Source organism: Apus apus, chromosome 5 (genome assembly GCF_020740795.1).
Source record: "Apus apus isolate bApuApu2 chromosome 5, bApuApu2.pri.cur, whole genome shotgun sequence".
Lineage (NCBI taxonomy): Eukaryota > Metazoa > Chordata > Aves > Apodiformes > Apodidae > Apus > Apus apus.
Window position 1 is genome coordinate 13,995,053 of NC_067286.1, and position 12,751 is coordinate 14,007,803.

General features: G+C 37.3%; 1 protein-coding gene across 3 annotated transcripts in view; it reads right to left on the reverse strand.

Annotated features, from left to right (window-relative positions):
* The window catches only part of PIK3C2A (phosphatidylinositol-4-phosphate 3-kinase catalytic subunit type 2 alpha), a 55,006-nt gene that overhangs the window by 19,860 nt on the left and 22,395 nt on the right, over positions 1–12,751 (reverse strand). For all 3 annotated transcript variants that reach the window (XM_051622638.1, XM_051622637.1, XM_051622636.1), the window contains 9 exons: positions 11,342–11,462; positions 10,570–10,681; positions 9,942–10,021; positions 9,774–9,837; positions 7,362–7,505; positions 4,160–4,202; positions 3,859–4,072; positions 3,657–3,779; positions 1,895–2,062 (listed from right to left, as the gene is read on the reverse strand). In XM_051622638.1, the coding sequence (XP_051478598.1) occupies positions 1,895–2,062; positions 3,657–3,779; positions 3,859–4,072; positions 4,160–4,202; positions 7,362–7,505; positions 9,774–9,837; positions 9,942–10,021; positions 10,570–10,681; positions 11,342–11,462 (1,069 nt within the window). The remainder of the gene's footprint in view (positions 1–1,894; positions 2,063–3,656; positions 3,780–3,858; positions 4,073–4,159; positions 4,203–7,361; positions 7,506–9,773; positions 9,838–9,941; positions 10,022–10,569; positions 10,682–11,341; positions 11,463–12,751) is intronic.

The following is a 12,751-nucleotide window of genomic DNA, read 5'->3' on the forward strand; positions in this document are numbered from 1 at the left end:
ATTGAAATTCAAAATTTAAGCAGAAGGCTGAAATAAACACCATTTAGGAAAAGAAATCCAAGTTTCAGTGGTGGCTGAAAACAGCTGCAGGCCGTCTCTACCATGCAGGCAAGCCTGAATTCTTAAGCATCCCCCAAGCTGGAAAAGTTACCATATAAAATAACTTTTTCTCCTATCTATGAAAATACACCAAGATTTAAAAATATATCTTAAAATTTTAAGTGGTATTTTGATTTCCTTGCTGACTTATATATTATGACCCTATTATCTGATTCACCAATTTTTAAAGGATTAAAGGAAAAAATCAATGTATAAAAAATACTCCAGTTTATCTCCTGTATAAGTAAACTTACAAAACATGCAGCCCTGACCATCTTGCAGCCAAGGCAAAGATGCCTCAAAGAGTAACAGTACTTAGAAATACATCAGACCTTAAAGGTCTTCTATGGAAAAAAATCTGAGCCGTCATATTTTGCCCTACAAGCAGGACTGGGTGAAGACAAGAGCTATTCTTTCCTATCTTAAGACAGCTTTAAGGGCAGAAGTGCTTCTTTCCCAGTCCTATGATGGAAGCATAGCACATTTACATTTGTTCTGTTATGTACTCTGGGCTGCATCAAAAGAACCATGACCAGAAGGTCTAGGGAGGTGATTCTTCCCCTTCACTGTTGCGAGAGGCCACCTGGAGTACTGTGTCAAGCTCTGGAGCCCCCAAACATATGAAAGACATGGAGCTCCTGGAGAGAGTCCAGGGCCATGAAGATGGTCAGAGGGTTGGAGCACCTCTCCTATGAAGACAGGCTGAGAGAGCTGGAGTTGTTCAGCCTAGAGAAGAGGAGGCTCTGGGGAGACATTATAGCAGCATTCCAGTACCTGAAGAGGCTACAGAAAAGCTGGGGAGGGACTTTTTAAAAGGACATGTAGTTACAGGACACAGGACAAGTTTCAAACTGAAAGAGGGTAGATTTAGATTGGATATTAGGAAGAAATTCTTCACCATGAGTGGGGTGAGACACTGGCACAGGTTGCCCAGGGAAGTTGTGGATGCCCCCTCCCTGGAAGTGTTGAGGGCCAGATTGGATGGCTTTGAGCAACCTGGTCTAGTGGGAGGTGTCCCTGCCCATGCAGAGGGGTTGGAACCAGATGATCTTTAGGGTCCCTTCCAACCCAAACCATTCTATCATTTTATGTGTTGCACTAGACACAATCCATGCTGAATCCAGGGCTTGCTACAAACTCCTGCAAGTTGCATTCTCTGCCACCATGGCTCATGAACTGCCTGAGAACTGGCCGTTTACACTTAATCTGCTAAAATATATGTGAATACTGACTGAACTACCTCTAGGCAATATGATGTACTTTTAGATCTAATCAGATAGTAGAACTCAAAAAATGCCACCTACCAAGACCACATTCCTCCAGTGGAAGGGAAGCTATCCATTCAATAGACAGTGACACCTGCAGATACTCTAACTACAAATGACTTACAGGGCAACATTTGAATGTCAGCAGATTCCTCAAGGGCCAGCCTGAGTTGTGCTTAGATACTCAACTGCTCCATAAAGAGCTGGTACTAACACCACCTCTTCTGGCCCACACTGCTATGAAGATTTCCTGTAAATAAAACTGCTTTCATCCAAACAATATTCAGCTTCCTCCAGTAGGTTAAGTTTTTTTCAGCCAGTTAGAAGGAAACACTATAAAACAGGACCATGTTTTGTACTATATTTAATTGAAGGTATTATTTCCATAACGATACAGTTTCATTCTTACCTTTATCATGGCCTACTATATTCAGTGGCAGAGATGCAGTTTCTACAGTTATGAGAGCTGAGTAAGCTTTTATATAGAGTAAATAATTATTAATAATCTTATCCATATTTTGGATACTTACCTCCTAAAATCAAAAAGAGGCAGAGAAACCTGACCCAACATTTCTGGGCCCTTTCTCTGCTTATTTGAGTCAGGAGAACTCCCACTACTTTGATTTAAGATTCCAAACAAAGTCAGACATAAGACTGTTTCCAAAGGCAACTGTGAAATCTGGATAGGGAAAATTATTCTGTAAAATAAAAGTATTATAAGTAAGTCAGTCAGAGGACAGACAGTTGTTAGTAAGTTACAGGCTTATCAATACAATCTGTTGATGCCCCTTGCTTTAAAAAATTAATTAACATTGAAGAACAAGTGTTACATTTCCACACAATCGTATTTCACTCCACTTTCACTCTACCAATAGTTTGCAAACCCTGCTGAATTACACTTCTGCTCTGTAGCCAAATCTGGAACAACCCTTTTTAATGTTTGCCTATTACATCACATTCCTTACACAGAACCATACTGTCCAGCATAACCAGTCTTCCCACTTTACTCACTATGAGGACACACACAGTTCCACATGAGCCACTTCCTAACCTCTCACATTTAGTCATCTGACAACAGTTTCCCATCCAAATGAAAGAATCTCTTAAGAACTATTGAAAGCTAAATTCACATGGTAAAAAAACACCACCCATAAAGAAAGCAGATAAGGACTACACATCTCACTGAGCAATTCAAACTCTTTTTGTTTACACTGTTTTTATTGCTTTAAATGTTCTTTAAGTTTGATGTTCATAACACTCGAAAATACCATTCTAAAAGTTATCACAGCTAACTGTTAAAGCAGTTACACTATAAAACACTGCAACTATATTAGGCAAACTTAGAAGCAGTCTAACATCTTTCACTGTAATACACTAGTACTTGCATGCGAAAGATCTGTCCATTCCTTGCATCTGTGGTAAAAAGAGGTAGCTGAAGCACTCTCTGAAGGCAGGTATTCTAGAACCTGAAAATCTCATTCTTGGTCTGAAATAATTTTTCGCCCTAGACTTCCAGGACATCCCTCAGAATCTATTCTCACCTTTAAAAACAGTCGGGAAAATAAATATAAGGCAACGTGGAGCTCACTTAAAGCTCCACTTATAACAGGCTGCCTGTTAACTATTAAGTAGAAAAGAGTAAGCTGTACATAGATAATGAAAAATACTTTCCCCTCCGTTATGACCTGCCATCCTCTCCTTATTTCTTCTCTGCATGCCCTTCCTTCTTCCTTCCTACCCTATTCCTCTGCCCTATAAAGAGAAACTGAAGTTTAATAGCTCAAACCAGACATTATAATTTGCTTCACCACTCTTAAGCATTTATGCATCTGCTGTCTTTATAGAAATAATCTTATATTAGATGATTACATTCAGATTTGGAACAAAAAACTATTCATAATTAATTTGAGTTGTTTTTCCTCCTCCCCCCCATTTACATAATTCAAGCACTGCTTATAAGCAACTTTATCCATCCTTCTTTAAGCAGCACAGGCTGTTCCAGTTACAAGGAATACTGTGAGCTTCCCAGTTCCTTATGATTATATACTACAAACACATCAGCACAGGCACTTGTCCAGCATTTCCAGTCTCACTTTTAAAATAAGTAGTTAAATACTATTTGGAAAAAAATATTTCTGATTTTGGTCAGTAAGTCTCACACATTGTTCTTTCAACACTTCAAATAGAATCAGAAGGAAGAGTTGCTTGAATGACTGTATTCGGCAGCTAGACAGGTAGGTACTATTCAAAACAAAACATTTCAGTGAGTTCTAACATACTAAAGTCACTTACAGTTCATCCCATTTAATCAAGTAGAAGAAGTTCTTGTATGTGCCAACCTTCTTGGAATGAACAGGTTTAAACAGATCTTTTCCATTATGGGTCAGAGAACAAACCAAGTAGTATTTTTCATAACTGGACAAGGAAAAGAAAGTAAATTAAACAAACAAAAAATCTATGAAAGGATGAATTTTGTAATTTATAAATTACTCACTTTGATACCCAACCAGATGAAATCCCATGCGCAGCAAATATTGTGAACTGGAGGTGTTCTGTGGCAGTCCATGCTTCCTTAGCACTCCTGCTATCGTTTGGAGAAACTGCTGCAGAACTGCTACATGAATTCATGTGGAGTTGCAGAAGGGCCTCAACTGCTGTTGTTAACTGGTCTATATTGACTTTCAGAGGGTTTTCAGGCTGCAGTGAACCTAAATTGTAATTTATCTTTAACACATATCTTCCTAAAATAGCCACTTGAAAGCAGTTTTTAAATAAAATTGAACAACTTCACTCACCAGATGAGCTCTTGCTAGTGTCATCACCACATTTTAGGGACACCTACACAGTAAAGTTAGAGCAAATTTCAGAACCAAGAAACCTGTATTAATTTTCCATTGAAGTATCTTGTATAGAAATGATAATACATCTGAATTAGGCCCATATTTGGGTTTATGTAGCACATTTTTTCCTCAAAGTTCCTCAAGAGTCAAATGACAGCATCCTAATTTCTGTATTACACAGCACCTATTCACCAAGTTCAAAGCTCACATTTTGTCAAGTCACAACTATTTTATCACTATTTACAACTCTTTTAAGAGACACAATACATTGTAATACTGCTCAGGGTACTCTAACTTCTCTGAGCAGGAATACAACTCAGTCAGGGTTGTTATGGATGAAAGCAAAAGCTGTTGGCTCTATTACCCCATAATTTAAGTCTGAACAGCTCTTTTGCCATTTATTAAGGTATCTTTTGTAGGCAGAGTTACTGTTCTGGTTTGGTGGGTTTTTTGGTAGCGGGGGAAGGGCCACAGGAGTGGCTCCGATAAGAAGCTCCCCCTGCTTCCAAAACCCAGCCAAAGAGCTGTTAGAAGGACAACAGATGCACCTCAGCAATTAACATACAAAAGAACAGCTGTAACACCTGAGCAGAGAGGCACCTGAGGGAGAAGAGCTGTGCTGGGGAAGGAGAGCAGTGCTGGTGGTTGGTGAGGAAGAAGGGGAAGAAGGAGCAGAAGTTTCCCTGCAACCCATGGCAGGATGGCAGCTGTCCCCCTGCACTTGTGAAGGAACGTGGTGGAACATTCCCTGAAGGTGCCAGGAGGGGTGAACTTGGCCAGTGGACTTGGATTTTGTGGCCAGTGGATTTGCTGCCAAGTGGACTCTGATTATGCAGCTGTGGAAGACCCCGGCTCCAGGGGAATTTGTTCCTGAAGAATCCGTGACTCTGTGGGAAGCCCAGGCTGGAGCAGCTCCAAACCTCATGGGAAGGACTCATGAAGGAGAGGTTCGTGGAGGACTCTTTCCCATTGGAGGGACCCCGAAGGGAAGCAGGGGACAACTGTAAGGAATCCTTCTTCCTGAGGAGGAAGGAGCAGCAGGAACCACCAGCCTGTGAACTGACTCTAAACCCCATCCCCTGTCCCCCTGTGCCGCTGGGGGGAAGGAGGGAGAGAAACCGGGAACAAAGTGATTTGGGCCCAGGAAGAAAGGAGGGGTGGGGTAACATATGTAAGCCCTGATCTTTGTGTTGTCTGTGTCCTGTGTGTGTCTGATTAGTGTGAAATTAAATTATTATTTTCCCCAAACTGAGTCTGTTCTGCCCATGACCTTAATCAGTGGAGAACCCTCCCTGTCCTTTGTCTTGACCCATGAGCTTTGTCCTTCTCATCCCAGAGCGTGCGTGTGTGTGGGAATTGAGTGAGTGGCTGTTGTTGTCGTGTTGGGCCCAAAACCACGACAGTTACTGAATAATTTACTGAATAAAAAAATTTAAACAACTGAGAAAACTGAACAGCAAGTACTGTCACTTCATACTATCTACTGTGTTTTCTTCTTGGTCTGCTAAACTGGAAATCTAAACATGATACAGTATTACAGCAATGTCTAGTCTCAACAAGGACACTCTTGAAGCAAAAGGTGAAAAATCATGGGAATTTACTCCCTTCTAATAAGGAAGGGTTTCAGGCCAAATTCAACTTCTAATAAAACTAAAATTTTGAATGAAAACTAAGTTTGTGATTTAAAAACAAAGCCCAGTGAATTTCTAATAGTTCAAATAAAGTCTAAGAAGTTTGCCACAACTGCTGAAGAATGAAAGCTCTCCTTACACTTTTAGTGTATTAATTATCTTGTCAACATTAAGTTTTAACTACCCAAAAACTTCACATTCTTATGAAAAAACATGCAGAAACTTCAGAAAAAAAAAAAAAAAATCACACCATTTTTCCCTTTCACAGTAACTGCTGTATGCTTCCACCATTACTTATCAAGTAGCCCAAGTACTTTTGGATGACAGGATGCCAAACTTGAAGCAGCACTATCCAAGTAATTTTCTACTTGACAGTCTACTGTTTTCTTGTACTTTTTGGCCACTTCTTCCAACAGCAAAACAGTTACTTAGAAAAAAGCAAAAGTAAAATCAACATCTTAGATAAGGTTTAGATGCAACTGGCTTCAGTCTGCACAGCAATTTCATTTCTGAAGGCAATCCTATATGCCTTCATACACATTCACTTAAACAGTAATGTTCATCACAAGAGAACTGCAAGGTTTTAAGGGTAATTTCTTTTTTTTTTTTTTTTCAAATTATACTGGGATACCATTATTCTGGAAGTTATTTTTACACAGCAATCTAATTATTTCTACAGCTTTCTCCTATCAAAAAGCAAACACTGAAGTAATATTTGATACGCTGTATTTCACTAAGTTTTCTTAATTTGTTTTCTGCATTTCCCCACAAGGATTTTAGTTCTTTTGACAACTCTATTTAGCGTGTGCATTTTGCAATACTTCCACTAGTATAACAAATATATTGTTGAACTGATGAAGCCAAAAGGGCATAGAACAGCACATGAATCACCACTCGTATAAGGCAGCAGGACAACAGAAACAGCAAGACTACTTAGCTTTTTTATTAGCCCACTGCTCCATTTAATGACTGTTTTTGATAACATGGCTTGAGAACAATTCTGCTCAAGTGAGCTGCTCACTGTAAGGAAGTTTTAGCATCAAAATCTGTGCTATTTTAAAGTTTTAAATTTTTGTCAATATGCTAAGGAATGCAGGAGCATTAACTGTTTAAGCTTTAAGATGCTACTGCTATTCATATAAATACTGCATAGAAAATACACATTGTGAACTCCTTGAAGCATGAATGCATTGGTTTTAGAGGGCATGAGCTACCTGTCAGTCTCCCTTGGTCAGAGCAAGTAGCATTTACTGTGACACAAGTTTGTAGTTACAAAACCCAAAAACTGTATTCTAAAATTAGTTTTTAGAAATGTCACTATTTAGAACAGCAAAGGACTCCAAAAGCGATTAATGCATCAACAGCAAAGAAATGTTAAAACAAATGGAAGATATCAGGTTAAACAAAAATAAAATACATCACCCTGACTGAACTGTTGCTGATATTTGCAACTACCAAAGATTATTAAAGAGTATTTAGTGTTAAAAAGCATACCTCAGAATGCAATTTATAGTGAGAAAGTTTACCTCTGCATTTTTAATCCTTGGAAGATTAACAGCCCTCCTGAGCTTCTTCACTGATTCCGTTATTGCTGGAGTCTCTACACAGTCCAATGTAGAACAGATTTTTCTGACAGTCTTAATTACATGATCTACTGCTTTATGCTGGTTCTAATAAAGAAAGTATGAAAGAACAGATTTATCTGATTACAATTGTGAAAACAAGCACTGCTTTCTTTTTATTTTTTTTTAGAATGAATAGCCAAGAAAATCTCATCAGGCACATCTCAATTACATTCAACTGCAGGGTAAAAACCTCAGTATCAAGAACTTCCTTATAGCTTATTTATTTACTTCAAAAACACAGGAATAGTACACATTCTAGAATGGTGTCCCAGGAAACATAACGAGGCTTCCAACGATTATTTTTTTTCCCCAACAACATTAAGTTACTGCAAGGAAGGAACGCTAAAGAAGCAGTGTTTCCATTTCAGCCCTCTTAAATATATAGGTTCAAATTACACTTAGTCCACAGTATAGCTTCCAGAATGGCACTTTATTTACTTCACTTCAATGTAATTTTGAAAAAAGTTTGTTGCAATTTTTGCCTTACATACTATTTAATTTAAATGTTTCTTTCAGATGAAGGAATCTTAAATTGTCATCTTGAAGAAGTATTGCACACTTAACAGGAATCTCTTTTGAAAGAAATAGATGGGCTTCTTATCAGAGGGAAAATGCTGGTCAGGCTGCTTAAGATCAATTTGAGATGCTCCTAAATTCTCTTCCTTTTTCTCTTCAAATAGAAAAAGTCTCTTAATTTAAATCTAAAAAATCCTAGGTGGCTTGTTTTTTGTTTCTTAATATAAGCAAAGTATTCAACCAATTTTAAAGAACAACTGAAGAAAATGAAAATATTTGTTTCAAAATAATGGTTTACTTTTTAAAAGCTTAACATACAGGTTTTCTTTCTGAAAGTCAAAAAGCTATTTGAATTTAAAAAAAAATGGTATTGGGAATTACCTGACAACAACTTTGTCCTGGTAAGAAAATAACCATAGAAGTCAGAAGACATTGTAAATATTTAAGCCATACTTCCAAACATAACATTTGGAAGATAATAGCTGCTCTGGCAACATGAAAAGCAAAATTTCCACTACTATCTTCCTCACAGGCTCTCAAATGAATGTCAATAAAAAGACAATAGCTAACTTTTAAATTGTGCAACAATGTGAAATCAAAGGCTATAAACAATTCATTTACGAATTACTTTACCCTGTTTCACTTTGATTAGGAAGCTGCAGCTACTGAGTATGTACAGGAATTCACTTCAGGACATAAGAAATATTTCAAATGCAACAACTGCTGATATTTGGACCTAATCATCATCACCTACAAGCTACACCTCCCATCCTGAAAACAGACTGTAGAAAGAGTAGAACACAAGTCTGAATTGAGATGTTTTGCATTCTTCACCCTAGCTTGTGAAATCACAATTAAACAAGCAAGCTGAAGCAGCTGCAAGAGCAAAGCAACAAAACCACCACCATATGGAGGAGCAGTAACATCTCACTCTAACAAAAAGACTGTTCAAAACTACCCTTGAGAACACTGTGAATCACCATCAAGGGAATTAAAAAACATTAAGGGAATATGTAAATAGTGGACATCAGCTTGTTCAGACCTGCATTCCTGGAGAAGCAAACAAATGTAAAAGGAAACAAAGTATTGTAATTAGGTTACTAATTTCAAGACTGTTCTTACAGAAACTGTTAAAGTCTTCAAGTGACAGTACTCATTTCTAAAAGGAGAAGCTTATTTTAACTTCTGACAGTAAACCAGGTCATCTTCAGCTAGCTTTTGCATCTGGGAAATTATTCCAAACTATTCCATATGCAAGCTGTTTTAAGCTACCTATCATATACCCAGACAATTGTTTTGACACTGTGTTTTAAATTAATCCAGTCACGCGGAGTAAGATGTTATTACACTGGGTGTAAAACTTGTATGTTCCAAACATACTTCAATCATAATTCCCATTGTACACTACTATTACTGCTCACTTCTGTGTAGATTTTTATCCATTACCTATATCTCATTCGTGGCTGGGAACAACTGACATAGCTGGGATTCAGACCTTTTTTCCCTATTCCCCTAAATTAATCTCTTCCAGCATTTTTAAGGAAAAGTTTACTTTGCACCCCAGGACTCAGAAGATATATTTCTAATTGTGACATACAGATAATAATTAGTTTGCAAGAAAAGCTATGAAGAAAAGAGGAAAAGCAATCTAAAAACCCATGATCCCAAATTTCCATTTGATAGCTTGTTCAGATGTCAGTTTCTCCAAGAACACCTGCAAGTCTTTTTTCCAACTATCTCATCAGCAAACTCTCTCATGCTACTTTTGGTTCAGAAAAAAAATTAAGATGCCCTTACCTCATTTTTCAGAGCTATGTTAACGTGCTTGTGATACACATCAAGAAGCTCATCAATAGAAGGCCTGCAAGAAATAGCAATTACTGAACACAAGTACAAGAGCGTAACATAACCTTGGTCAGAAATTCAGTGGTGGGCTTGATTACCAAAATAAACACATAATATTACCTTATAATAGGTTCTCTGAAAGGCTTTTCTACTTTGTAGAGGTGTTTGGTTAGATGTATGGGTGTTCTGTCATCATCTTCCTGCAATAAAATACTACCTATTAAACCCAGTCCTCACCATTCTATAATTTGTAATACTGTTTTAGAAGTTACATTACTAGTAACTGTGGAGCAGAAGGGGTAAGAGATATAGTGATTTATTTTCTCCTTTGAAGAGATAACTAATTAATAACCTACGAAATACGTACACACTGGGACAGGGGGAAGAGGGAAGAAACAGTGAGTCAAATATTCCTCCCTTTCTCTTTAATAGGCTCATACATACCTAAATAAAATCAAAAACTGTTCTCAACTTTTACTTAACTCTGAAACCTGCTGCTTCTCTTTCAGGCCTCAAGTCCAAATGCTTGCATATTTTTTTCCAGCTATAGTACTTGGTCTAGTAAGAGACATTATCTGTATCAGTAACCTTGCAAAAATTCAGTATATATATCATTTCCTCTTAGTATAAGAGAATACAATTCCTAACACCAAGCAGACATACTAATTTGTTAATCAGACAAAAAGGATACACTGCAGGTACATCAGCTGTGATGCAAACTCCCAGTTTCCTGAAGATTTGTACTTACTGTTCGAGCCAGATCTCTGCATATTACACTATGGGTCAAGAGCTGCAGCTTGATTTCCATGTCCCACTTCCGGCAGTTCTGAATATACTCATGACTTCCTACACAGTGCTTACTGGTAAAGAAAAGAAAGCTACAGTTACATCAAAAATATGTAGTGTTCTTCAAAAAAACCTGTTGGCTCAAAGTAAGGAAATGGTGAATCAAGCTCCACACCGTACTTCTTGATCTGATTTTTACTTCTGCGGAAGTTTTACTATACTGTTACAGATACCTATGCTTTTGCTAAAGCTCCCAAGTATTGTGACTAACAATGAAATCAAGTATTTTTACCAGAAAACTAATGTGGAGTCCTAAATTATTAATTCTGGGGACAGAGGGAGAAGCCAGAAACTAAAACCAACAAAAAAACCAAAATAAAACAAAAACACCTAACAGATTATTAGAAATCATCAGATATTTTTTTTTTTCTGAGTGCTGGGATTTGAAGAGGAGCTGAAAACTACAACATCCTTCTACAGAAAAGCTCTATAGAAATCTGCATCTGAAAACAACTGTTTCGGTTTAATACAACAAACACTAAAACAGATTTTTAGGAAGCTGCTGAGAACCTGCTTTGGTACATCCCAGAGCAACTCTGAAGACTTCTGATTCTTGTGCAAAATGTGACTCTTTTACATTTTTAAGATTTCTGCTTTCACACATGTAATTGTTAAAGATGTAACTGTGCCATGAAAAAGCATGAAGTTAAATATTAATGAAAAAGTTTGCTTACTTCTGTAAAACTTCTTCTTGGCCACAGACTTTGAGGATATAGCTGCCAAAGTCCACTTCACTCAAGTCATCATGCACCCAGCAAAGTGCCTGCATTATTATAAGCTCAACAGGGGAACTCACTGTTTAAAGAAATTACATCTAGAAGTTAAATATAACTCTATAGCAAGAGATATTAACAACTGTTCATTCACAAATTGTAGTTTTTAAATGGAAAGTAGGCAAGACTCCTATGCTTCTATAATGTCCTCAATTTCAGTTTGAGAATCAGTTTTTTGAGAATTTAAGTTTTTTTCTCCCTGCAAAGAAAGGCATCTTATAAAACTTGACTGTAGTTTAAGAAATGAAAAAATAATGTTTAACACAGGATACAGTGTAATCACTTGACCAGAAGTACAACAGCAGCCCACAGTCTGTTTTGCAGGAATTTAAATTACGAGCCTTTTTTCTTAAATTATAAATTTGCCGTATTTAGCAAGGAATTCAAATAGGTACATGACCTCAGAGCCGCTTAAAGTTTAAAAATCATTATCTGAAGAGTTGCAGAAGTAAATTCTCTAATTTTTTTGCTTTTGAGGAAGCATCAGCTGTAGCAGAGGCAAATCCTATGGAAAGTCCATTTTTCTTTATCCTTCTCATTTGTCTAGGGCCATTTCCATGTCACACAGATCAGATTCCAGTAAGCATCACCAAGTTTTTGCAAAAATCAGCTCTTAACTACCAGTACTTTCACATAAGGCTCCAAATGTTTTTTTGAGAACTGTCTTGATCCAGTGACTACAGAGCAAAAGAAACAATCCCAAGCAAACTGAAAATCCATTCCTCCACAGCCACCAGCTGTCAATGTTGAAAAATACAGATATGCTTTAATACCACAAACGTTATCTCCTTTAAATCATTTGTGAGCAATGACACCTCAAAACTCTATAAAAAAACCATATAAAAGAATTGATCTTTTTCATCAGAGTGGTGGGGGTTTTCCCACTTCAAGGACCTTCCTAATTTTCCTTAAATATATTTTTTTAAAGAAAGAAATGTTACTATGTTGGATACAGAGGGGTCATGTCACAATAATATTTTCCAAAAGATAATTCAAGTGCTTCATCTCATTAACAGGTGACTAAGTATTAAAAGCATAAAAGTATTGGACAACATATGAAGAATGAGTACATGGAATTCAAGAAGGCGGCACGATAAGAAGTATGAATTCAGAAAGAATTCAGAAACACTATTTAACTCATTATCAAGACTATTTAACTTATTATTAATCTAGCATGAAACTGCTGTACTACCTTCAGGAAAGAATATGGTGCTTGATAAAAAGATGCAGTAACAGTTTATGGGCTATAGTCACAGGCTGCGTTAGTGAAGGTCTGTCTGCCAGTCCTACAATGCCTAGCAGAGTAATGCA